The following is a 27,580-nucleotide window of genomic DNA, read 5'->3' as shown; positions in this document are numbered from 1 at the left end:
TATATTCAGGTCATTTTGGCCAATAATATCCTGCCTTTAGCCTGTATGCGTCACAAAAATAATGAATTTGGTATTTTCACTTGCATAAAAATATATTTACTTAGTATTTATTTATATTTATTCAAATTTATTCTCAGTCTTGTATTGCTTTTAATATTAAGCTGAATACTGGGTAATTTCCACCTGTTTGCAATTGTAAAAAACATCCCTAAAATTCCATTTCTTTCTGTCAAATTTACTCAAATATCCCGACACTATTTTAACAGCATAACACTGTTGAAACACTATTTTAACAGTGTACAAAACAGCAAAACACCATTTTAACAATATATTTTGACAAGCAAGGTATAAATTAGTTACTTAAATTCTTAAATAAGTATAATTAATGTTTATCTCTATGCATTTTCTCCAAGAAATGCAAAATACAAATCCAATTTTTTTCACGATAATAAACCCATTGGCCCACCAAAGAAATGCCAGATACGGCAGGTGGCCTTTCCAGGTCTGACTCGTACCCACAGATATACCTGTCAACTAATTCTTACTCATTAGGCAGGTATTTCAGTAGGTTAATTCTTTCTCATGTTAATGCACAAAAACTTACTGTCCTGTAATGTACAATTACTTACTGTGATTGAGTAGTGTTTTTGTTACTTAATCAATAGTTTTAATAAACTGTACAGTACTGGGAACCAAAACTAAGTCCTCATATAATCCAACAAAGAGATTTCATTAAATTTCCAAAACTCCCCAAGTCCACCAAAAACGTTACCCATAGACTGAGTGAGTTTTGGAAATGTACATCAACTTGGTGTTGAAATTAATGGTCTAAAGATCTTTTAACTTAAAAAAAATCAGCTTTCTGGAAGATAAGATAGGAATCAAACCCCTTACCACAGTGATTTGAGACAACAGAGCTCGCTAATTAGCTATCAAAACCAGAAAAGAATCCAGCAAAATATTATGGCAAAAGTTTGAACTTTAATTCGAGGATCTAACATGATACAATTATAGTAAACTTATCAGTTACAATAAGTATTAAACCATCCTACAGAGTATACTGTTCAGACACAAGCTTTGTTTCCCTTGAGCTTCATAGTAAGTGGGAAGGTAAGGTCAAAGGTTACTCATGGAATAAAATAATTGCAAAAACTCAGGTGCTACCCACAGGTCAGAAAAGGAACACTGACCAACCACCCCTAGTGTGTTCAATGTGAAACTCACCATGTCTGCAGTATTTCAAGTCTAGCACCAAAATAGCTCGATATGACTGGCATGGCAGAAAGACACCGATTCCCGCTGCTTTCCCTTCAGTGCATGTCCAGCAAAACTGCCCTTATATTGTGTTTTTGGTGCTGAAGAGGAAATATGAGTAACTGTCTGTCTTATACACACATTTTCTTATTTGAGGAATTTCCATTTTCTGATAGTGTGTCTAAAATTCAAGTATAAATATGCAGAATGCAAACTTATTATACCAAGCGCTGGGAATTATTTAAATGCCCAAAGTCATTTAACATCTTAAATGTCATATAACATTCTTTAACTACTGTAAAAATGACACATACATTAATAATAATAATAATAATAATAATAACAATAATAATAATAGGCTTGATGACTTTTGTAAAAAAAACAAATCTGACATGTTAGTAAACAGCATTTAAAACAAGTAGGTCACTGAAGAGCATTTATCAGAAGGCGGCAATTTAAGATGTATTGTGTATTATAAAAATAATGCGTGTGTGTGTGTGTGTGTGTGTGTTTGGAGAATTCTCCACAGCTTTATCACAAGAATGTGGCAGCGAGGAGATGAGGACAGCGATCACATTCAGACCAGCATGAGAGACAGCAGTGGCTTAATCGCAGTGTCTCCCATCCCGGGCCGAAGGGACACGCAGACAGTCCACATTTTGGTAGGAACATGCAGCATCTGTGGGTCCCCGAGGACCAGACTGGGAAACACCGTCAGGTCGATTTGGGGCGTTGGGGTCAGGTGGGACTGGGGGCATGATGGAAAAAGCGAATTCCTCTGTCCCCACGGCTACAGGAGGTCTGGCAGGTGTCCGTAGACAGAGTCCAGGAGCGTCTGACTGGCCTCCTGGCTCTTCACGCCAGCGATCTCGAACAGCCGATCCAGCTTGTCCTCGGCCATGGGGATCTCCTCAATCACGTGCAGCTCCTCCGGGTTGAGGATGTGCAGCATGTCGTCAAAGATAGGCTGCAGGTCGCATGGGTCCAGCCGGACCTGCCGCAGCACCGTGTCCTTCTTCTCTGGAGGTGGTACGTGCAAAGACGTGTAAATGCTCATACTGAATACGGAACAGGTATAACCTGAAGAGTGTTACCGCAGCTATGGACGGGGGGGACTCTGATGTGCCTTTCTTACACAAACTACAGGATATTTAAGTATTCCATTCAGGCAACACAAAATATACTTGTAATACACTTCTAAATTTGTTCGTAAATTATCTTACCAAATGATTACTAATAGATCATTAACAGTTAGGGAGCAGACCTTAAACTAAAGCGTTACCCTGTATTTATAATCATTTCAGGCATGTATTTGTTTTCTACTCTAGAAATGAACTGTTGTTTTGTGCTACGTATGTCCTGCTGCACTGGAAAACCAAAAATGAAAGTGTTGCTAATTGTCCAGAAGGGGGAGACATACTCCAAGCAATACACCAGCTTCCTGTTCAACGAACATCAATATCAAGATCTTCACAGAAGATGAATTATGAATTATAGTGAAATACGAATGTTTTTTAACAAAACTCCAGATCTCTATTAATATTTTATTTGTTGATAATAATGCACAGGTCATGATACAACAGACTCAGTGGTAGTTGATGTGGGCACAGTGACATATCAAGTGTTTGAGACATAATGCAAACTCAAAGGGTGTTTTTTTTCCCTCTCCTCTAACAGAGTTAGTTGTGTGGACTCTTTTACAATAGTGGTGCATGTTCAGCTCAACTGAGCTCAGTATGTGATTAAAACATCTGCATAAGAAACTCCCTAATACCTTTAAGGAAGAGAGGGGTCTAGGGGTCACTCACCTTTGGTTATGAAAGAGCCAGTCCTGCTGAGGGCGGAGTCCTTGCTGGAGGTGGAGTCACAGCGCAGCAGTGGCTCGGACTCGTCGGCAAAGAATCCCTTTCCCCGATCCACTGGGGACTGCTCCCCCACTATGCCGGGGCATTCTGGAGCCTTGTGGGAGGGGCTAACGCAATGTGTCATGTTCGCAGAGGTCATAGGCTGGCTCAGCTCAAACTGCAAAAGAGACCAGGGGGAACGGGGAAGGGAAGCAGTGGAACATCACGTCAGAACAGAGGTGCAAAGGCTGAGAACGTGACTGGCTCAAACAACCATGCGGCTCTCTCCGACTATAGGGGGCCTCTTGTGCGGCAGGGGGAGTGAGAAGGTTCAGAGCCGCCAGCGCGGGGCTCAGCCAGCGCACGGATCACTCCCGTTTTACGTCAAGCTAAGACAAGGGGTCGTCGCGCACTGCTTTCGTGGGCTCAGAGCAGCAGGAAAAAAATTCCTGGGCCTCCCACACTGCATGACCTCGGACTTGGTCATTAACTCAGAAGATAATGCACAGTAAACAATGGCGTTCTTTCTGTGTCCACGTTCAATCCATCCACACTGCAGATTCACACTAGTTTACAGATCATGGCAGTCATGCGGCAAAAGATCTATGGCATGCACTTGGGGTTATGAGCCATTACTCAGAGGGACTCGCCACTATGATCACCAGGAACATGCCCAGAGGTTTGAATCGATTAAGGTAGTGAAATGAACACAGCTTCCCATAGAGAAAGCTAATTGCTAACCTAACAGAAACTTATTAACCACAGTTCAGTGAGTCATTGTGGTCTGGCTGAGTTACACACAAAGGTTGGCCTGGACTGGGTGGGGCTCAACTCGCTACTGAGACGGTGTGTAAGGCAGTGACAGCATAGGGCTGTTTCTTTTGTCTTTGTCTCAGAAACTGAAAATCACTCATGCCGATTGTTTTCCATCCTTTATGGGTCATAACTTCTATATCATATATTACCTAAATATTTGAACAGACATTAATGAGGAAACCAGAATGAAACAAAACAAGTATTACAGTATTAAATGAGTATTAAAGACTTCTTTCATCCTCGCGTGTTAGTACAACGTTTTCAAACTTAAAGAAACTTTAAGGACACCATGCTTTTTTCTGAAAATGTTTGATGTTTACCATTTTATTTATCCAGCTTGTAGGCACACTCATTTTAAACTGGAATGCCTACAAGGTTATCTGGAATAATAAAATGTTATGTAAAGTGACGTAGCAAAGATTCAAAGAAATTTTAGCTGTACCCTACTTTGTCTGAATAAATATTTTATGTTCCTGAAACTTTACAAAGATAGTAGTGATTACTTCAAATATGTACTGGACTTAAGAGAGATGAACTTTTAAACATCACTACTGCATCCTTTTTATTGTACCCACTTGTCATATTCAGGGTCATGAGGGGTCTGGAGCCTATGGCAGGGAACCACCCAGTATGGTGGTTCATCACAGGGCACACTCACACCTATGGGCAATTTGGTAACACCAGATTATCTTAACATGTGTTTTCGGCTGGGAGTTGGGACTGCAGTACCTGGAGGAAACCCCAAAATGACACAAATAGAACATGCAAACTTCACACACAGAGCCGTAGCACAGACTTGAATTGTGGTCCCATAGGTGTGAGGTAACAGTGCTAACCACTGCACCGCCACACTGCCCCTACTGTTTCCATATGACTGTCAAAGCTAACAGTGCTAACCACTGCACCGCCACACTGCCCCTACTGTTTCCATATGACTGTCAAAGCTAACAGTGCTAACCACTGCACCGCCACAGTGCCCCTACTGTTTCCATATGACTGTCAAAGCTAACAGTGCTAACCACTGCACCGCCACACTGCCCCTACTGTTTCCATATGACTGTCAAAGCTAACAGTGCTAACCACTGCACCTCCGCACTGCCCCTACTGCTACCATATGACTGTCAAAGCTAACAGTGCTAACCACTGCACCGCCACAGTGCCCCTACTGTTTCCATATGACTGTCAAAGCTAACAGTGCTAACCACTGCACCACCGCACTGCCCCTAGTGTTACCATATGACTGTCAAAGCTAACAGTGCTAACCACTGCACCGCCACACTGCCCCTACTGTTTCCATATGACTGTCAAAGCTAACAGTGCTAACCACTGCACCTCCGCACTGCCCCTACTGCTACCATATGACTGTCAAAGCTAACAGTGCTAACCACTGCACCACCACACTGCCCCTACTGTTTCCATATGACTGTCAAAGCTAACAGTGCTAACCACTGCACCACCGCACTGCCCCTAGTGTTACCATATGACTGTCAAAGCTAACAGTGCTAACCACTGCACCGCCGCACTGCCCCTACTGTTACCATATCACTATCAAAGCTACTCAAGCACCGTTAGTAATGCAGAGGACAGGGGAGCATGAACTAGCCAACCCTGCCCAGCTCAGGTCACAGATCATTTATATCAGTTACATTAAAACAGTCGCTGGACAATCGGGATAGCATCTAGACCCAGGATTCCAGATCTTACTGACATTAAATGAGCATGTGGAGCTACTCTGCTCCATTTGGGGTTGGTGTGTGGCTCAGTGGGCTAAACCTCTGTGCCTGCTGGTTTTTGCGACTGGGCCCCCATAATTATTGTCCAAAACTGCCCTCTGTCACCCTTTTTGGCAAATGTTGGAACATAGATAGTCACCACGAAGAACCTGTGATACAGGTCTTTCCGTCATCAAATGAGAAATTGAAAACGGGCATCGCAACGAGTCTCGACAAAGAACTGTAACGGGTCCATCAGATACTGTCAGTCACGCATGCACATGGCACGCTCAAGATGGAACGTTCTGTTCCAGTAATCTGCGCCAACAGCTGTTCCGGTTTGCCATTACCTACAAAAGATTCCTGCTAAAGCTTGGGTTTTGGAAAAGTCTACTTGAAATTAAATATTATATAAACTTTCATGGAAGCTTAGAAAGTGTAAAAGAACTGTGTGTGTGTGCGTGGGTTTGTGTGTGTGTGTGTGTGTGTGTGTGTAATATAAATGTCCAAAAAGACTAAAAACTTTTTCATAAAATGACCTCTGATTTCACTCGAAACTATTCTATCGATCCTTTACTGATCTCGCAGCTGTCGTCCTTCTAGTCTTCTCAAAAGCATGACATCACTAGGTTCTAGTGTTAAGCAGAAGGTACGAAGTGGGCAAAATATGGAAACATGAGGCAGACTGAGGCAGCCAGGGAAGCTACGAGTTTGGCATACAATGTGTCACTTTAGGATTCATTACCTGGAATGCAGCATTTTTTGAAAAAAGAAAAAAAAAAACATCAATTAGAAAAGTCTACAGTTTCAGCTCAGGTATACATATAATTACATGGTGATGACAGGTGAAATTACATTTCAAGGCTTAACTGATGTATCTCTTTATCTGTGGTATCTAACCTTGCAAGGGTAATGGCCTTGAGTATAATGAGGTGCCCAGCTAGATAGTTAAAGAAGATCATTTACAGAATGGGAGAACCCACCACCTCCCGCTTCTGTTTTTGTTTTCCTCTTTGTCCTGTTCTGAAATTAGCACCAGCCATTAACACACAGGGTGAAAGCCCAGTCTCCTGAAGTGACCTTGGTTATGACCGTGTGTATGTTTGAGCGTGCTGGAACAAAGCACAGAAAAAGATAGGGAAGGGTCAGATCAATGCCGTATTAAAATAGTCCTCTTTCAGGAGGAGCGAGGCCCTCAGAGCCGATTGAACTTTAAGTGGCATTTGTGTCATGTGTCATATTCCGTTTGTCCAAGCGGATGTGGATACCCCCAGACACGCCGATAACGCTATGGCTCTTTGCAGCGTACTTATTACTCAGCAGCAGCTTAGACATAATAAATTATCATGCTGACATGTGCAGTAATGTGCAAACGTCTTAGGCAGTCTAAGAAAATGATGCTCAAATGATCTTCGTGTGGATGTCAAACTATGATATTATGCCTGTCAAAGTGTGTCAGCTTAGCCTTTTCAAAATCTCTGCTAAAGTCACCCCAGTATTTGCAACAACCATCCAAATACACCCATGTATTTCTTGACTTGACCCTTACCCCACCTTGTATAGCTAATCTATACTTCTGACTTTCTTAAACTAATTAGGTTAATTAATTAATTGAGCTGGATATGAAATGACACAAATGCATGGGATGGCTGTGGTGCCCCTGAGGAGAGGTTAGGGAACTGAAGCGGTGTTCATCTACCCATCCAACAAGACATCAGTAAGTTTTTGGAGAACGGAGGAAATTCTTTTTTTTTGTCGTGTTGCTCTTAATTTTCATATGTTCTAATGTTAAATTGTCTTTTTTGTTCTGAGCACATATACTCTTACTACTTAGATAAATAACAATAAACATTTCCTTTGACTGCCTAAGATTTTTGCACAGTACTGTATGTGTGACAAAGCTTTAGCGCTCTGACAGACAGGATCAGCGACAGGTGCAGAGGATACAAGCACAGATGATAAGGGAAGAAGAACCAGCTCCACTCACCTGAGGATTGTCTTCCATCACGCAGCGGATCTTCTCCACCACGTCGATGCGCCGGTGCCGGTGCAGCCCGTTGATGAGTTTAGCTAGGTTGGCGTCACTGTCGCGGATGATCCAGTGCTGCAGTGCGGCGTACGCCCGCTCGTGGTCGGCCGCGTACCCGTTGGAAAAGGCCGCCACCTCTCGCTCAGTGGCGTTGGCCAAGGTCCGATACAGGTCCACCCACTGACTGCCGATTTGGGTGGAGACCAGTTTCAGGATATCCACGCCTGGAGGGAGAATGAAACATGGCACTGACACTCTTCACCTCTTACAAAACCATTCCCTTTTTCTGTGGCATTCATCCAGGTCAGGAATAGGTTGCTAATAAGACTGACCAGTCCAGACTTCCAGCTGGGGTCAAGCTACTAGTGACTTACACACATTCTAAAAATACATCCATTTCGAAGGCTTGTTCATAGGAAAGATTTTAAGCATTTCTGATTCATTTGTCATCCATTCTCTAAGTTCAGCCTAACACTCCCTGTCCCAGAGTTCACCTTCCAGAAATCTGAGGACTTCCTCTCACACCTAAACCCAAGAGGGAGGTATACATTAACTCATGCTGAAACCAGTAATCCTACATTTTGCTGTTTTTGAGTTGATCTAATGTCCTGATCCTGAATTAAAGTATATCAGTCAAATGCAGGTCACTGGGTCATTCTTGTGCATTTGTACTGTTCTGTAGCTTTAGGGCACCACTTTTCCTGCCCAAATATCAGAGGACATCTTCAGCTCTGCAAAACGGCGAGTTTGTGGAAGTAAAAATACTTTCATGCATTTTCGGTAACCACCTGTCCAATTAAGGGTCACGGGGCGCCAGCCCATTTTAGGGGACACTTAACGGGGAGGTCCAATTAACCTCAGCATGTTTTGGGACTGGGGGGCAGGGAAAACTACAGTACCCAGAGGAATCCCCACGACGACAAGGGGAGAACATACAAACTCCACACACATGGATTCCAGAGGTGTGAGCCAACAGTGTTAACCATGCACCATCCAGAAAACACTTGAAAAAGTTAAGTAGACATGTATATAAACGGTAATCCAGCTGAAAAATGCTTTTTTGATAATACTATGTGCCTCAGGAACTAAGAAATTAATTATTTTATTATTTGTTGTTATTACAAAAGGGTTTATTTATTTGGTTACTACTGCATGTCTGGTATGTACTTTGGCATATTTTTTTCCGCTCTGGTTGCATGGGCCTTTCCTGTTATCACACCAGTTTAATTCTCTGTAGCGTGCCTAGAATTGTTCACTGAGCAGCTCAGCGTATACAGCTTTGTGAGCCTCAGAAGTGGAAGAGCCGGAAGTTTTGCATTGGCAGGCAGCACACCAAGTACACGGAGCAAAGGTTCAAAGGCCTCCGTGGCGCCGACAAAGATTTTCCTCTGCTGATGCCATGGGGTTGCTTGACCTTCCGGCGAAGGTGCTCTGAAACTTAAGGCTGGTTCATACTTCTCCACACAAGCGCAACACTCGCATATCCACTCTGCACATGCGTGCACAGAAACATTCATAGTTCTCCGGTCAAGCCGCGTACTTTGCACATGCGCACAACGTGTTGTATTTATATTTTTATTATTATCATTATTAGCAATAATAATAAGTATTATTATTATATAAAATATTACTCTGATATGCCCTGCACACGTACCATAGCAGTGAGGTTTGTGTCCATTTTTCTGTGTTTTACAATTTCAGAGAGCCAGTTCACAGGGTTGCCAACTATGGTCAGCTGGCTGGCGTGAGATTTTCAGTTCGAGACAAGTCTGCACACACATGCATACGCATTTACATGTCACACAGCTCTGGAAGCCATGTTGGTATTTAAAGTGGAGGCTAGCAAATCGATCATGCGCAGGGTTTCCAGAGCTGTGTGACCACTGCTGCGTGGACACAAATTTGCTGTGCAGTAGGCGATTATCTGCGGAGGTGAACAATGACGTCAAATGCGGCATAAGCATTCGAGCGGACACATCCACTTCTGTGTAAACTATACATCTTTCGCAAACTCCTGGCTCTTCCCTGCTTCTCATTGATGAAGGGCTTTGTCTTGTTTTTTGGGTCTTCAGTCCTTCTTCTAGGATCTGTTATGAACTGTCCTAGCAATGCACTTCACACCTACACTTAATTTTTCCCATATTTTTTGAAGGTCACTTGAGGTCATCTTTCTATTCATGAGGCACAGTTGGATAGGTTGACGGTCATCTCTGGTATTAGAAAGTCTCTTCTGCCCTCTATCAGGCTGTTTCTTGGCCATTCCCAGTATCTCCTGCTTCACATTTTTCTTGTGTACTGCACCATTATAAATTTTGAGCCTGGAAGCAACCTGTAGTTTTCTGCCAGCAGAATCAGGATTAAACCAGGATTTAATGATGCAGCTTCTTAAAAAAAATGGAGAAGTCTCTTGATTTCTTCCAGAGCTGTTGTATTCACACATTAAAATCGAAGTAAACCACAGAAATTTCTTAGGGGTGCTAAAGGGGTGCTATGGCTATCATAGGGGCAGCTACAGCACCCCCAAGTCAGGGAGCGCTGCCCCTGAAAGGCCTTTGTGATCTTCCCACTGGGTGGGAGCACCTCTTATGAAAGAGATTTGGGATTAAATGTCTTTATTAGAAGAGGGAATGACAAACCAGATGAGGTGGGACCAGGCTTTCCTTGGCATGTCAAGCCACATTATTTCAAGCAGGACAAACATGTCTATGACAAGGCATGACAAAAAAGAATCACTCTGTAGCTTTTACCTTCTGACCGCCGACTTGGCAGACGTTGCGTATTGCGTGACTGGGCAAAAAAAAATTGGTTTTAAAAAATCCTTTTCATTCTACCTTTTGTTATTTCTTTCTCCATGCTGTTTACCGGCAGCCGGGATGCTGCATAAATTCTGTCCACAAATAAGAACCCGTTGACCTGCCACGCGCACAGCAGCCTGCGACATCCATCGACAGCAAGCTGAAGCGGCGTGACAGCAGCCTGCCCAGAATCTGCCATAGCTCCAGAATAAGTAATGAGAGCGAAAGGAAGGCATCAGAAACACAGGGCCCACCCTGACACTAAAATAGATGTGTTCTCATGGGTAACACCCACTACAATAACTCAATGGGAATTGTAAACAGCAGGGAAGCAAGGCTGGTTCCTTCTTCTTTGATCTCAGAATGCATGTTCCGTTTCATCCTCCTCGGTGATTCCTGGCCTCATATGAAAGGATCTATAAATCTACGACTCCTCCCTCGCCATTTATACGCGTTTCCCATGGTCAGCCTTTATTACCCTTGGTTTAATTAGTCTAGTAAATAGACATGAAAGCCCTCGGGTTAACCAATTAAACACCTTGAATTAATTAGGGAAATGTTTTGTTTTATACTTCTGGGGCATAAATGCATGCATACACTCTACCTAGACCTGCTGCACAGACACACTGTCAAATTAAACCACTGCATCCACTAAACAAAAAGTTCTGTAAAGGCTCTAAATTCACATCGTGCTTTAAATTCAAAATGCAATTAATATCAGAGGTAAACAACATAGTAAAAAGCTATGTGTTGTTGGAAAGGCTTCAGGAATTCCCTGTATATCCTATTATTGGAGAGTTCTGGGGAAACTGAGCCATTATCTGAATGAGTCTGCAGTGATTAGTACAGCACCTGCCTCACCAAGAGAAACGCAGTAACTCAAGTATTTCAACTGTCCACATGTATGAGTAGTAGGTAGGTAAATGACAGTGTTCTCTTCAAGAGGTTAGTGAAAGAAAGATGAAATTGATTTTTTGCCTTTATATGGCAGAATAGCTTTTTTTAACACTAGTGAAAAATTGGAATCTATTGCCGCAACCAGTCAAAACCATCATAGCAGAGCCTCAAGTCCATTGTGGCAGGGCTTCAAAAAAAGGAAAATGTTAATGGTCGGTGAAATGCAGGTTCCATATCGTTCGAGTCACTTTCAAATGTTCCTAAGCTGAGGTGGCATCAGTCTTTAGCCTTGTTCCCACTCCACGCATTCATCGCCAAGAGCCATACCACCTGTAAGCTGAAGCTGGGTCTGGCCAGTATGTGGATGGGAGACCAATTAGGAAAGCTGGGTTGCTGCTGGAAGAGGTGTTGGTGTAGTCAACAGTGAGGATCCCAGTGCCCCAGTCCAGTGACAGGGACACCGTGCTGTAAACATGGTGCCGTCCTTCAGATGAGACATATAACCAAGGTCCTGACTCTCTGAGGTCATAAATGATCCCTGGTCATCCTTTGGAAGAGTAGGGGTGGTACCCTGAAGCCTTGGTTAAATTGCCCACTGTGGCCCTTTCAAAGCTATAGCCTCCTAATCTGCCCCTATATCTATCTGGTAATTTCTCTCCTGCCCCTGCATCACCTTAGCTCAGGTAAGTGTACTGGAGCAGAATGGCTGCCATGAAATCAACCAGGTGGGCGCTACACAGTGGTGGTGACTGAGGCAGCTCCGCATTGGTTCTGTAATGCGCTTTGGGTGTCTGGAAAAGCACTATAGGAATGTAACATCCATTTAACATTCATTCACTGCCTGGCCACACGAACAGCACCGAACCCCAACATATTTCATCTGCTGGAGGAACAGTTTCTTCTACAACAAAGATGCTCGAAAGTCTATGGAATGCACCTGTGTGACTGCTGTTGAAGGATATAAATTTGAAGAATGAAATTAGTAAATTTCATAGTTGGGTGAACTGTACTACTTTTGAAAAACGACTTAGTAATAATGAAAATGACCCATACATGCCATAACTGAGTGCCGTGCAGCTCCACAGAAAGCACCCCTAATTACAGCCTGCACTCATGATTAATTCGGTTTTTCTATACGAAGTTTCCGTGGCAGTTCTGAATGCCTCCGCTCATCTCTGGCATTGGCTACATAAGCAATTTTGCACCTTCGCCGAGACAGAAGAGTTCTGCTTCTATCGCTGGCTTCTCTTTCATTTCTTCCTAGGGGCATGTCTGTGCTGTGGTGAAACTGGAAGGGCACTTAAACCTCGGAACTGGAACAATCCGGTTCAGACTGCACCGGGTTGGGTTTCTGAGCAGCCAGATACCCTGGGGGGGGGGGGGGGACACCAAGCCACACTCAAAGTCGTCATGCTAAAGTTTCACCAGTGTAACCTAGCAGCCAACCCATTCTACTTAACAGGACAATCAGCTCACAAATGCCGCTTCTGCTATCTCCACCCATCTCCTCCCACAGCCTCGTGATAGTCTGACCCCTTGACCTCCCCCAAACACAACCACTGCCTGACCGGTCTGAACATTGATTGGACAGAGAAAGGAACCTGGGAACAGGCTGAGTTGTTATTACGTAACCTTCTGGTTGTTTCACATGACGCTATTGGTCGGAATGGATTGGGTACTTCCTGGCAACATGCTTACAATAGGCAGAGATCTCAAATCATATATGCTATGTACGGTTCAGTGCTAACCTTTCACAGCAAGATAATAAGAATACTGTTCTGGCAGCAGACGTTAAATAAAACTACATGCACTGCTATAATAAAGCTCATCAGCTGCACAACAGGGGCAAAGTTTACATACAGACATCAGATGACAAGCAGTACCAATGGCCCGACTGTTTTAAGTAACTTACAGCCTGAGAATACTGACAAGAGTAATCAGTCACTGTGTCCATGTTTTAATATCTCTATGTCCAGACAAAGGTCAGTTTAAGTCCCAGGACAATAGCATTCTTACCTTTAGACAAGGTTCTTTTCTTGAATCCTTTTAGTAAATATGTATCCACATAAAAAGTTTAAAAGTCTCCACTAAGGCAAATTAATAAAACAACAAATAAACACTATCATGATCTCTTCCCTCTCAATGCAAACAAAATACACTATAGATCAGTGTTTCCCAAACCGGTCCACAGGGAAGCACAGACGGTACCTGTTTTGGTTCCCTCCGAGCTCCCTTCCAGACAGTCCACATTTTTGCTGCCAGTAGGGAGCTGGGAGGGAGCAAAAATGTAGACTGTCTGCGGATCCCCCAGGACTGGATTGATAAACACTGCTATAGATATTTTTACTAAAATCTTGTGCTACCACTCCTAGTACCCAGTACCTCCGATGCTAACGGAAACCCCTGCACTCACCCTGGGCACTGGAGTAGTACATCCACTTCTCCTTCACTTGTGTGGGGGCAGCAGGCTTCTTCTGGGCTGCCTTCTCCATGATGCTGCTGGGGTCCTGGCGTGGGCCCTTCTTCAGCATGCGTGAGCTCCTCTTCACGCTGCAGACCACGATGACCACCAGCACCAGCAGAAGGAGCAACACCACCATCCAGGGCAGGTGCTCGTTGATGTCGAAATGCTGGTTAGCATGACCCCGAGGAGACCCACGCCGGGGAGGCCAGGACCCGGGGCTCAGCACATTGTTATCTACCTGCACACCCTGAGAGTCCATGGCACGCTTGGTGGCCGGCTGGTGGTCTTGGAGGTCGAAGGGTGGTTTGAAGTGGCTCTGTGGAGATCCCGTGGTCGATGTGTCATAGCCTAGTGCTTCCGCAGCCATATCTGTAATTGCGATGCTCTCTGGCTTTTCTCCGCTGCCTGACTGCGAGGGTGGTGCATGCGAGTCGCGAACACCTGTCGTCATGTCCAAGGCGTCTACACAAAGACATATAGTGAGAGGTACAAAGTGAGAGACTTAAACTCAGTCAAAATGAGCCTTAATCCAGGCAACAAAACATAAGGGCAGAATTTCAATAGGATGTGTCTATTATGTACAAAATATCCCCAAGCCTGATACCTGCCAGCTGTGACCTGCCTGAATAATCCAATACGATATCTGAAATAGACTAATACTGCTCATTTTCCTTTGTTTTTGGTTTTTTGTCACTTCCTCATTGTCATTTCAGTCCATGCAAATCAACAAATTTCAGTTCCTTTCATTCACTTCCCATTAAAAATACTAAGAAGCTCTATTGCAGAGTCATGCATCCCATCAACACGGCCATCCCCTACACCAGGGGAGGCTGAAACAGGCACAACCAAAGACATGGTAAGGACAAAATCACGCAAGTTATGCCTTCTACCTGTTAGGGTAAAAAATAAGGCGCATATATTACAAACACCAGGCTAGGTGCAGGAACAGGCATCCATCAGATGCTATGGCAAACACAAATAGCATTATTGCCTGGTTTGGAGCTGCCGTGCTTGTGAAATTGAGCCGTGTTGAACAGCCTGCCTTTGTTCCTGAGTTACATCTCCCATATCGGAGGACACAGCGATTCCCACTTTGCTTGCATTTAATTAGTTGCCTAGGTGATGTCTTTCAGGACTGCTCAATATATGGTTGGTTGCCCACCTCCCCACAGTAAACCTCAAGTTACTTTTTATGTGACATTCAAACAGAAAATGTTCAGGTGGCTAACCTGAAACAATAAGGGTGCAGCAGTTTAATGTAGTTTAACCTTTACCTAGTCAAACGACGTACTAAAACATAACAAACATTAAGTTGTTCACCATTCATGTTATCCTGTTAAACTGGTTGCACATGTGCCAACATAGTGGTTTGACCATGAAATCCAGCCTAAAGGTATACCCTATTGTACCCTAATCAGACTCTTAAACAACTGCTTGGTGTAAAATATACAGATGCGTAAACAGATGACAACATTGTAAATCCCTCTGAACTGGAGAGAAGTATCTCATATGCCAAATTAATGAAAATCATTGGTTCACTTGCCCATATATAAATTGCATAACCTAGCTTGCCATTTTCAGAAATTTACAATAATATTATTATTAACATAGTCATAAGTGTTGGAAAAACAAAAGCAAATTCAAAGACAAAAACCAGAAAAACCTTCCAACCACGCTTCCATAGTGATGATTGCCCTGAGAGTTAGACATTCAAATTCACATTCAAATACTACAAAAGTTGAATGCGCCAGTGGTAAAATCAAGCAGAACATGAGCATTTCTCACATGCCTCGCTGAAAAAAATCACAAAACGTATTGTCCTAATGAATACTAGTGTGGAAGAAACTTCACTTCTGGCAAGGTGATGCATCCTTTATTCACGAATGCGCCAGGGAGTCCTCAGCGGACTCAAGGGAGGCTCCCGTCTGAGGACTTCAAACATCAACTCAAAGGTTCGACAGCATCGAGAAACAGGACGCGTCACATCTGGTCAGCTACCTATTGGCACCTCCCTATCGGGGGGTCAGGTGGGGGTGATGGAAGTTGTCATATGGATGCTGTGGGGGACTGAGACTAGGGGGGGTTCATTTACATAACAATGGACAGGAGCACATGGGCAGTAGGTGACAAGAGGCCGTTCTTGTGGTTAGAAGAGCCTTAAGGGCCCGTTCACATATGTTTTCATTTAGTAACAAAAATTTAATTCCGATTTAACCTTCTGTCCACACTACCACAGATCTTTTTTTCCCAGAATCGGAGAAAAATTTAGCCACTCTTCGACAACTAATCTTTCTGTAAACGCATTAGCGCGGACGTTCATAAACGTAAAAATTTTGTTACATCTACATCAATGAGCTTCGATTGATTCATACTTAGCTCGTGACCCTTTCCTGATTAGCCCTCTTCGTTTTGATGTCTCTTTTCCTAATTGGTTATTCCACACGGGAATGAATTATGCTTCGCCTTTGTTTTCACAGACGTAAGCCACATATGAACAATGAGGAATTTACTTGTGTGCAGCTAAATTGTGTTTTGTGTACATTGTATGATGTTCACAACTATTGTATGATGTTCACAAACGAGACTATACCTGAGCCAAGTTTAAGTGCAGCTCTAGCTTATGATAAAGACATCCAGCCATTGAATATGAGAGTGCACTTAAATTGAGGGAAGAGAGTGAAACATGTAGTGACAAAATTTCTGGATCCCTGTGTTGTTGCTGTGATGGTTCCTCTTACTGTATGTAAAACTTTGTGTTTGCAATGCTACTGTACTGTTATATTTCACTTTTGCTAAATAAAATACACGCATTTTCTTTAAACACGTGAAAATAAATTATTCAAAATATATACTTAGCCACTTTTTGCTTGCACAAAAAAACGTGCAAATGACACATGCTCGAGCTACAACAAACAAATAAAATATAAAGTGCGCCACTTCTAAAATTATATTATAAAAAGTTTTGGTTAAATGTACAAATGAGAAATCTCAGAAATATATACATTAGCAACCACTCTTATAGCTACATAATTTCCCTTTTACATGGAGCAGCGTGAATGCAGAAGTTTGTCTTCAACGCTTGTGAAAACGGTAGTGCGAACGCAGATCTTTACCTTCGGAAACTCCCGTCATTTTTTTAGTATATTAGTGCAGACGGAGCCTTAGCACCATTAATCCTGTTCTGGTTCCACACTATCTCCCCCCCCCCATCACCCAGAGCAACTCATTAAGTAACAAAGTTCATCAATAACCAACTAACTGAACAGGAAGACTCCCATTAAATTTTTGGATTTCTACTCTGGCCACAGTGATCCAGAAGGTTCCCCTAGGAGGATGGAACACTATAGACAGACTGCCGGTCTATCTTGGGATGTGCACACTAGGCCTGTGAGGTCAAACTTCTTTATTTGAGGAAAATTTGAATAAAAGAAAAAATATTTACATAACCGGCAGCAAAAATCCATGTTCAAATTCTTGAAGTTTTATGTAGGCTACTGTTAGTCATCTAACATGCATCTTGTCAGTTCTGTTTTGCCTAACGGGCCTGTAAAATAATGGATCTGCCACTGCCACTAGGGGCAGACTTCTACACATTTATTGAGCTAACCAGAATGGCTGAAATTATCCAACAAGAAATGAGTAATAGTGAAGTAATGGGTGAAAAACATGATGTGGCAATATAGCTACCCATGAAAACCTGGAAAGCACAACCTGGAAACTATTAGGATTTTGCCGGCAAGATATGGTGGGACCCCCCCCCCCACACACACACACACACACACACTTGACAAATTTTATACTAAATAGTGTTAATAGTGCTGCTTTTAAAAATATCATCAATATAATGTCCGGACGGTATAAAAATTCCCAAGAATAGTCAGACGTAGCCTAAACCAAAGGTACAAGACCAACATGTTTCCCATTTAGGTAGAAACACACACAGTATATCTGTATATTGATGTGCAAAAACATTAGGGCCACCTGTACGTGAAGCATATCACGTCAGCTATCTGCAATTTGTGCCACAGTAGGCTTTCCAGTAATTCATACCCTACAGGAGATCTTTGGTTTACATCTGACATTGATGAGTCTTAGTTGTCCAACATTCTTTTGGTAGATCATGGTTTTTCCCTTCTTGGACAACTCTAAGTAGGTTCTCACCACGGCTGACTGTGAACACGTCACAAGCCTTGGTGTTTTGGAGATGCTCTGATCTGATACAGGTCAAGAGCTTCAGTAAACAGTCAGATCAAATCCCAGAATGAGGTAGAAAGGTGATTTAGGTGAGTTATGACTGTGGCACTGTTGCTGGTGCCAGGCAGGGTAGTTTCACACACATCAGTCTCTAGAGTTTACACAGAATGGTGCGAAAAATGAAAAACCATCCAGTGAGCGGCATTTGTGTGGGCGGAAATGCCTTGTTGATGAGGGAGATCGGAGGAGAATGACCAGACTGGTTAGAGCTCACAGGAAGACTTCACTAACATAAATACCCACTCTTTGCAATCTTGGTAAGCAGAAAAGCATTTCTGATTGCACCACACGATGAACCTTGACGTGGATGGGCTACAACAGCAGAAGGCCACATCAGTTTCCATTTGTAAGCTAAACACAGTAAATTAAAGACACTGTGGCTCACCAAAACTAGATAGTTGAAGATTGGAAAAATGTTATCTGCTTCGATATGTACAGAGAAATGCAGATGGCAGGATCCAGATTTAACATAAACTTAAGCATGAATCCACGGACGCAAATTGCTGATATGAGGAATGTTTTCTTGGCACACACTGGCCCTCTACTGCCAATCGAGCATCGATTAAATGCCAAAGCCTATCTATGTATAGCTGCATCTTCTGGTTGCTACTTCCTGCAGAATAGGTTGCAAATCTCAATCTGGTTCCATGAACATGACAATGAGTTTACTGTACTTCAATGGTCGCCCAAAGCACCAGATTTTAATCCAACAGAGCAGTGGTTCTCAACATTTTTTCCACCCAAGGACTCCCAATGTCCAGGAAAACGCTGCACAGCTTATGATATTGTTTTTCTTCTATGCGTTCTGCAATGATAAACATTGCCAATGTTTTTTTTATTATTATTATTTTAAGGTATTAAACTTCAACAAATTAAAACATATATTGCAAATTCCAATATTTTTTACAATGTTTTGAAATTAAGTGAACCAAGTAACGATGATTCCTCGCCTTTCCCCTCCGTCGGCTTGTCCCTGAGACACTAACGGCCAGAAGTCATACTAGGCGGAATTGGTGCGCAGAAAAAGAAAAAACTTGATGTTGCGGACAGGAAACGGGAGCCCAAGGAACACAATTTGGACTTATAGTCCTCTTCGTTCGTATGTCTGAAAGTTCGTAAGTTAAAAGTTTTTAAGTAGAAGAGTGTCTGTATCTCATTTTGAGAAAGATATTGACATACCGTAGAAATTCAGTATAGGCTGCCACCCCCACCAAGCTTTTGTCATATTTTTCTACTCTTCTCAAACAAATTGTATGCCCCCCCTCAGGCCGCGGCTCCCCGTTTGAGAACCACGGCAATACAGCACCTTTGGGATGTGGTGAGACAAGGAATGTGCAGCATGAGTGTGCAACTGACAAATCTGTAGCAATGATGTGATGCAATCACATCAACCTGGACCAGAATCTCCAATAAATGTTTCCAGAAGCAGAGCAACGTATTAAAATTATGTATAAAAGTGGCCAGTTAATATATGTTTAAATATTATATACACTCCATATACTGTATGTGTGTGTGTGTGTGTATATATGTATATATACTGTATATATAAACCCCAGAGTGAGTCTCAAAAACCACATAAACTCATCAATATAATTAAATATCTTGCAGAACTAGGACAAAAATTCAATCCAGTTATCAGTCCATAGCAACGCTTGACTTTCTGCCACAAACACAAGACTTTCCGCCAAAGCTAGTGTTCAAAAGAGAACAGGCAGGCTGCATAATTATCGAATCAGTGACAGTTTCACAGGACAGAAGAATTTGAAAATGCTGGATATAATAACACTGGCACATGTACCCTGAACCCCGGTTTTTACCTTTGTGCACCAAAACAGCCAAGATGGCCTCAGCAGATGTCGGCCAAGCTGGATCTAGCGTGGCTGAGGATTCGTTAGCGGGCAGGGCACCGCAGGTGTAGTCTGACTCCCTGGAGCCCTCGACCAGCACCGCCAGGCCCTGTGCTGTGCAGTTGCTGTGAGTCCTGCACTTCAGCACGCTGGAGGGCGTGTCAGAGAAGGTCCCAGGCGAGCAGGGCCTGCACTTGACATCCTCCGTCTCGCTTCCCTTCTTCCTCACGCCCCAGCCCTTCCCACACTGTGTGTGCGGCCGGCAGTCGCCCCCGTCGCCAAACGTGCCCGGCGGGCAGGCACACACGCGGTCGGACGTCACGGTGCAGGGGACCCTCTGCACAAAGGGTGCCTTACAGTGGCTCCGGCAGCGGTGGCACTGGCGGACACCGTTTGCACCGCGTGTGTAAGTGCCGTCTTGGCAGCGACTGCACTCACGCACGGAGTATTGGGTGCAGTGTTTGGAGACGTAGGTGCCTGCGGGGCACTTGTCACAAGCTAGCTGGGCACCCGTGCTGGGATCTGTGTGGTAGTACTGGCGGGTGGACAGCGGCTCCGTTGCAGTGCTGGGAGTCAGAGCCAGGGCAGAGAAGTTACTGACGAGGGTGAACAGCAGCTAAAATAAAAAAAAACATGACAACAACTGTGACAGCAACATTATGTCATCTATCCTCTCACACTTGGTGAGTGACACTTGACTGAAGGAAAGCAATTATCACAAAACCATTTTTAGAACAATGTTATTTACTACTCACTAGTTTATTGGAAAAGTACACTCTCCCTGACGAACGGTGACATCACCACGGAATTCATTATTATATTACCTAGAGGGGTAATAACATTTTTTAAACATTAACGTTAATGAAATAATTCAGTCACTGAGATAAATCCATGTTAAAGTCTGTTTTCCATGCCAAAAAACCCCCCTGCTCATCCACAATAAATGTTGCCAAACAAAAAGCAAATTGAAAATAGTGCTGTTCTGCCCTTTTTCCCTACACGGCGAAGCTTCCAAGCTCTACAGCACACATCTACTATGTCTGAAAGTTTTTGCTACCATTGCATGTTAATGTGGTTTATCTTAAATGTTAGGTTTTGCTGATATTTGTGTTTATTACAAACAACCAAGATGATTGTTAACATATTTTTCGTATTCTTATGTACTCCTAATTCTGTAATCATTGGACCAAATTTGACCATTAAACTTCACCATGCACATGTACACATTTACATTGCAGATGTCCCATGTGTCGTTGGAGTGCTGGTGCTCAGGGATTCCTCATGCCTCTGTTCCCTCCCACCTCTCCCACCCAGTTAAGCTGCCATAGTTCATTAGACCTGCCGGAGACTCTTTATCTCCATATCACACTACAAAATACCTCATAAAATTTTAACAATTTGCCAGACAGTTTTATTAATGCACTGTTGAATTCTCTCTTGGAGTTCCTGATGGTGGGCAGTTCCCTGCCTGCCCACCCAGCCGAACTACACATCTGCCATCATCACCCTCTTGCTGCTGGACCAAACAACCCCTCCATCCCGCTGAAGGAAGCAGCTTCTTCACCTGCCAGTCCTTTAAATAATGTTTTAGTTACTGCACTAATGGGATCAATGGTCAAAATTGCATTTTTCTTTTCTATCACTATGCAGCGCTGCTTCAATTTTGGGGTTCTAAATTTAATTAGTTTGAGTTCTGCAAAGTGTGACAAAGATCCATCAAACACTTTTTGAGTTTTAACGCTAAGTGTCTGCAATGGCTGACCAGTCCCAAAACTATATGTATCAGTCTTTTTCACTTTTCAGCAGTTATTAACAATGCGGGTATAGTAGTGGCTCGGTGGCTAGCACTATCCCATCACATCTCTCAGGTTGCTCTGTGTGGAATTTGCATGTTCTCTCTGTGTTGTGTACATGTGGTTTTATTCCCACAGTCCAAAAGCATGCAGTATGTCAAACTGGTGTCTCTATAGAGTATGATTGTGAGCTTCTATGAGTGTGATCCATGCAATGCTGTGCTTTGTGTCCTATGCTGCTTGAGGTCCAGTCACCCATAATCCTGACAGCATCAGCAGTTAGAAGATGGGTAGATGGATGGTTTCAGGGTACATAATTAAGTATTTCAAAGAGGAAACCTAATCTACCTTTGGCAATAGGACACAACAAGACCTTCTGAGTGGCACACTGACAAATGGATCCTTTTCCTGTAGCCTATGTGCAGCTCAACGTCCTTTGGTCGCAGAACGTCACCAAAGATGACTGCATCTCTCCTTACCATTGCAGTCCATATCCATCCCGGAATAGCACAAATTCTACAAACTGCGTCTCATTTTCTCATTCAACAGCGGTCACCTGAAAACTAAAAGGGTTCCGCCCAGTTCACTATTTGGCAGAGGTGCAATTTTGCTCTAAAATAAATGATGTTGAAAGCAATATTTATTGTCAGAAGAGGGAGCTGAATCATCACTAACAGATTGGGGGGGGGGGGAGCTTGACAAAGCAATTTTAACAGTTGAAACACCTCAGACGTCACAGTAGATGCTGAGAAGTCCTATTTTCCAGCTATGCTAATGCCACAGATGAGGCACATTACCCGAAATCCCCCCAAAGTGCACAGAATAAAGGCGCCCCAGCCGAAAGTCCCACTCTGTTACCAATTTCTATGCTCAGACCGCCCACCCCATTCCCCAAGAGGCAGCCAGGGCTCATTCAGCATGGCGGCTCAAGCCTTGTGAAAACGAATAGCAATTAGGCAAAGCCAGACTTTCTCACAGGGGTTACTGAAAGCAACATGGCCACTGTTTGTAGGAGCGCCGTAAAGGTGACAGCATGGTGCACAGTGCCCTGGGAGAAAATGCTATACATACTGGCTTTAAAAATGTGCAGGTCTATACGTACCACAACCTGCCCGAGACTGATGAGTTTATAGCACCTTTGCGCATTTATAAAGCAGAAAATGTGGAAAAAGTAGGTTAATCTTTAGGTTTGTCACAAACGGGGCAAAAAGGTTTGCACAGTAATACTTTGAAGGCAGGCATTGAAGGACACAATGCTACTGCAAGAGAACTATCCTGTTTTAAAAGGGAGTTTTAAGTTATAATCAAAAGACACTGTGTTTCTAAGATCTCACATCGGCCCTTCTCTGCGTCTTATCCAACTGCACGTATCGCTTCCCTTTTATGCTCAGAAGGGCAGGATCAGATAAAAGACGGAAAATGTTCTGTTTTATGTCATTCTACTCCTTAGTGATTTTATTGCCATACCTCGTACCTGGTTAAATGGAAAACCAGGAGTCAAATGAGTCTTAGAATTACTAAAAAAGTTAAGAAATGTGTTCTTAACAGAAGGTAAGAAGCATGGGGGCAGAATGCAGCTCAGTGGGCTAAGTCTCTGAGCAGAAGGTCAGTAAGGCTCTCAACCCCCAGGTCCCTAGGTGCCACTGTAGGTGGCTGCCTGTCACGGCCAGCTGGCCCTCACCTATAGAGAGCACGCTGGGGGAGGCATACAGAGAATTTCCACAAGGGGGTCAATAAAGTATCAATGATTATTATTATTATGAACTTCCACAAAACCTTTGGCTTCTGCGTCTCTCCATGCCAAGATGCTAGTGCGTGTGCACATCAGTTTCCTATGTTCTTTCACACTCACTGTGTTGATATTTAGATTAATGCGATGCACTTCACCCAGAATGGCTTAGGGTTCGGGTATACTTAACATGTGTGCCGCCGAGCACTACTTTGTTCTCTCCGCAAGACTTTTATTAACACAGCTGGATATCAAATACTCTGAATATACTCACAGATGCCAACACAAACTAGCAGGCACAGCTGAGGTGTTTTTCGGTGGGTATCAACAGGTATGAAATATCCCAGCGAACATCACATGACTGATTCTGAGGTGTAAGAAAAGTTGCAGTCTTTTAATCATCATGAAATAGACATGTGATACTTCTAGGGGAAATGAGGCCAAGCCCCCCCCCCCCCCCCCCCCCCCCACCACCACCACCACCACCGCAACAGTTCCCTGTGCCTCTGCCAGTTCTGATAAGGGAGGATTCCATCTCTGCTAAGCAAACTCACTGTCAGCAGGTTGTCAGGAACATACTGGTGCCCGACCAGATACCCGTGAGGGAGGTGTGCGGCTGGGGGGGGGGGTGGAACAAAGCCCATTTCCCTTTGTTCATTTCAAGACTGCAGAAATTACGTAATCATTACTACATTTAATTTTAACGAGAACAACAGCTGAATGGGTGGGCAAAGACTCCCTCAGTGGGGGGCACTTTCACCTCACGCCCATCTCTAAATTACTTCTGCATCCGGCAATAGACTGGCATCCTGTACGGGGTGTACCCCAGTCTTAAGTCCTCTAAGGCAATCCCCCTTGCAAACTTATACTGGGTAAGCAGATGAAAAAACAGAGAGATAACTGGATAGGTGAGTTGGCTTGATGAACTGGATTGAATAAAATAGTGGCAACAGCAATCCTTCCACTTAACAGGTCAGGCTTGACTTGAAGATGAATTTCGTGGCTACTGGCTCAATTCATGGCTACTGCGCTCTCATCAGTGCCGTACTGGGACAGAACACCTTGTTGTGGAAACTCCTGAATAAGGCAGAACTTCTTCCTGCCAGGAAGTTCTGTCAGAAGACCATCCAGTGAGATGGTTTCCAGAAAGTGAAAAAGTCCCAAAACACACTTCCTGAGGTTCCAGGTCCCCTTTTTGCCCATCATATTTGTTTCAAAATAGAGGTGAGGATTATGTTAAAAAAAAGACATTTTTGATCCTGTTTTTGGATTGTAGCCTTGATAGTTACTCTGTGGGTAGCAGGAATTGTTCACTTTAAACAAAAAAAGGTCTTTTAAGATTAATATGTGAGCAAGTCTAAGTAAAACCCACAAGTATCAAGTATTAGTGATAAGAGAGTATTTACACCCAATCCAGGATGTCATAGTTACGTCAGCAGCTAAAGTTTACACTTTTTTATCAAAGAACAGGCAGAAAAAATCCCTTCAAAACTTACGACAATGAAGAACTGGTCACATGCAGCTCACCACTGACTGCTGAATTACAAAGGCAACAATGCATCATATTATGCGAGTGACAAACTTTTTATAATTCCCCAAATTTAATGCGCTCACCAGGGTACCTGCTGCAATTTGTTAGACCAATGAGTAGCCAGCAGGAATCAGCAAGCATTCTGCCCATCTCCTTACAGGCAGTCATGCCTAATTTACCTTCAACAATGGCCAGTAGGGAGGCAGTGGGTAAGGCCAAAGAGATTTTTTTTTTTGCAAATGTCAGACTGCAGAGGCAGCAATTATAGCTGTGTGCTTGAATGACAGAACAGCCCTTTAGACAGAAGTGTCCATCAAATACAGTAGATACAATGTAGATATTGTCATTAAAGCAATCAGAATGCACCCCCTTCATAGCACCATGTGTAGATTTGCCATATACAGTAGCTACAGTGAAATTAGGTAGATTTCTGAGAAAGACACCCAGTGTCAAAACTTGCCAAAGATGGCCATGAGAAACGCCATATTTCAGTGTCTTAAAAAGGATTAAGGCCGAGGGAAAGTGTCCCTCAATTAATCACCATCACTGAATCATCAGCATGTATTTTGTCAAACTGCCCAAAAGCTACTATTCATACATATTTTCCCGAAAGTGTAATAATGGATAACAAATAATACAATTAAGCAACAACAAGCAGTTGCCCCAGCCCCCACCCCATCAAAATAAAATGGGTCTTTGTCACTGCTAGTAGCAACGTGGTTAACTGACATCTTGAAATATGATGTAATGTCATGTTATATATCACTTGGACCCATTTTCAAAATACTGATTTTCCTTGTTTCGGAAGCAAGAGTGTTGCATGAGTTATCACAAAAAAGTAAGGCTGTAATAATCTGCATTCAGCATGATCACAAGAGGGCCTGGATATCCCCCATACTTCCCCTATCTGCATTGCTGGCTCATATTCTGGATCATATTGTCTGTGTTGCAACGCATAGGATTCCCTTCCTATTACAGCCCCATACTGACATTTAATGACATAATTCCCGACAACATTCCATGCTATTCTTGGATGCAAGGGTGGACTGTACACATTATATATATATATAGATATCACACATATTAAATTGTTATATAGCTTCCATTCTGTAAAATAATACGGTTGAGGTATAAGTCCAAGTAATCTATACTATTCAGCCAAAGTAAAACAGAATTATACAAAATAATTACACGACTCGTGAAAAAAACGGAATATGACTTATTCCATCCGATGCAAGACTGTATGCAAAAAAACAGACACTGTCACTTTAAATACCCGCATAAAGAAATCAAAAACCTGCTGAGGTATAAAGCGCGTGTACAAATAAATGATATTTATATATATATATCTAATTATTACTTACCGTGAGTAACATGTCAAATGAGTAAAATGACATTTTCCCATACATTTTTTTTTTCAAAATAAATGATGCGGCTCAACAGAAGCCCATTCTTTGAGGTGAACTAAAATGTTTTCTATTTAATAGGTGGTACATCTTTCCGCATCGAGAGGAAGTCCGTATCACAATTAATAGTGTACGTGTCTTTAATGGTAGTAGGATTTCCACCGGCTGATTTTTAAAGTCAGTACCACGAAGTGTACTGTTCCGTGGTAGTGTAGAGCACGGGCTCGGTTCCGGAACAATGGTATAATTCCCATATCCATGCCGGAATGGAGACAGCCGTCTGGGCTCGTTTCTCCAGGTTTCTGTAGTGACTGCAGCGCAGCCGGGGCCAAGACAAAACGGGGCGGGGTCGCCGAGAAACGTCACAATGCGTTCAGCACGAGCGCCTTTTCCGGGCCGCTTCCGGGAAGAACCGCATCACTTATTATTATTGGCGTGATCGCCGCGCGCTCTGGCGCGTCTCTGCTTCACTAGCTTTCCCAGAATCTTCGTCAGTAGTGATGTATGAGTAGTTGATGACTCTTTCGGTGACTTATGTTATATATATGCGCCTTTGTGGTCGGGCTCGTTCGCCGAGTTAACTTTGCTAAAGTGTGCATTAAGTACATCAGATTATTTTGATTATCTTTTTAAATTAACGTTGCTTTACGGGTTTTAAATATATTGTATGCTTAATAAGATGTTATATCAGATATCGCCTTTAGTAAGTATAAATGTTCTGTTATGTTTAAGATATATCTTAGACAAATTACAGTGGTGACTCAAGGTTACCAACTATAACGCATCTGGCGTGCCACTCACGCTTTCAGACTCTCACGCTCATGCAAGGAATCTTACGGCAAATCTATATTATTCCATCACTGACATAAACGAACTACACCAAAAGCGTTGGGGCAGCTTGCAAACCATACAGGAGTGAGTTCCCCGAAGCCTTCTTAGGACTTGCGAACGACGTAGCTACGGAATCTCACCCCAGACTATTTAGAAGGTAATAAAACTGATACTGTACATGTAAGTGCGTGTGCAAGTGTGTGCAGACTTTTCTGGAATTGAAAATTTCACTCCAGCCAACTGACCGAAGTTGGTAACCCTGGTGACTTGATATCCATCACGCATCAAACATGACGGTTTGGGACAAAAAAGTTCAATAAATCCTCAATATATTGAAGTATATGTGCATTATTGAAATTAAACATTGCAGATGTTAGA

The 27,580-nt window shown here is 43.1% G+C and overlaps 1 protein-coding gene across 1 annotated transcript; it reads right to left on the bottom strand.

The window, feature by feature from the left end:
* Positions 1-961: 961 nt before the first annotated feature.
* On the bottom strand, positions 962-26,860 carry tnfrsf21 (tumor necrosis factor receptor superfamily, member 21). The gene is made up of 6 exons (XM_023831625.2): positions 26,330-26,860; positions 19,883-20,528; positions 13,761-14,273; positions 7,614-7,879; positions 3,063-3,276; positions 962-2,274 (listed from the first exon to the last, which is right to left on the bottom strand). Exons 1-6 carry the CDS (start codon positions 26,372-26,374, stop codon positions 2,045-2,047), a joined length of 1,914 nt encoding a protein of 637 aa, XP_023687393.1. The 5' UTR covers positions 26,375-26,860; the 3' UTR covers positions 962-2,044.
* Between the last annotated feature and the right edge of the window lie 720 nt (positions 26,861-27,580).

Source organism: Paramormyrops kingsleyae, chromosome 19, assembly GCF_048594095.1.
Source record: "Paramormyrops kingsleyae isolate MSU_618 chromosome 19, PKINGS_0.4, whole genome shotgun sequence".
NCBI lineage: Eukaryota > Metazoa > Chordata > Actinopteri > Osteoglossiformes > Mormyridae > Paramormyrops > Paramormyrops kingsleyae.
The sequence above is the reverse complement of the archived record's forward strand: the minus strand, read 5'-3'. Positions and strand labels throughout refer to the sequence as shown.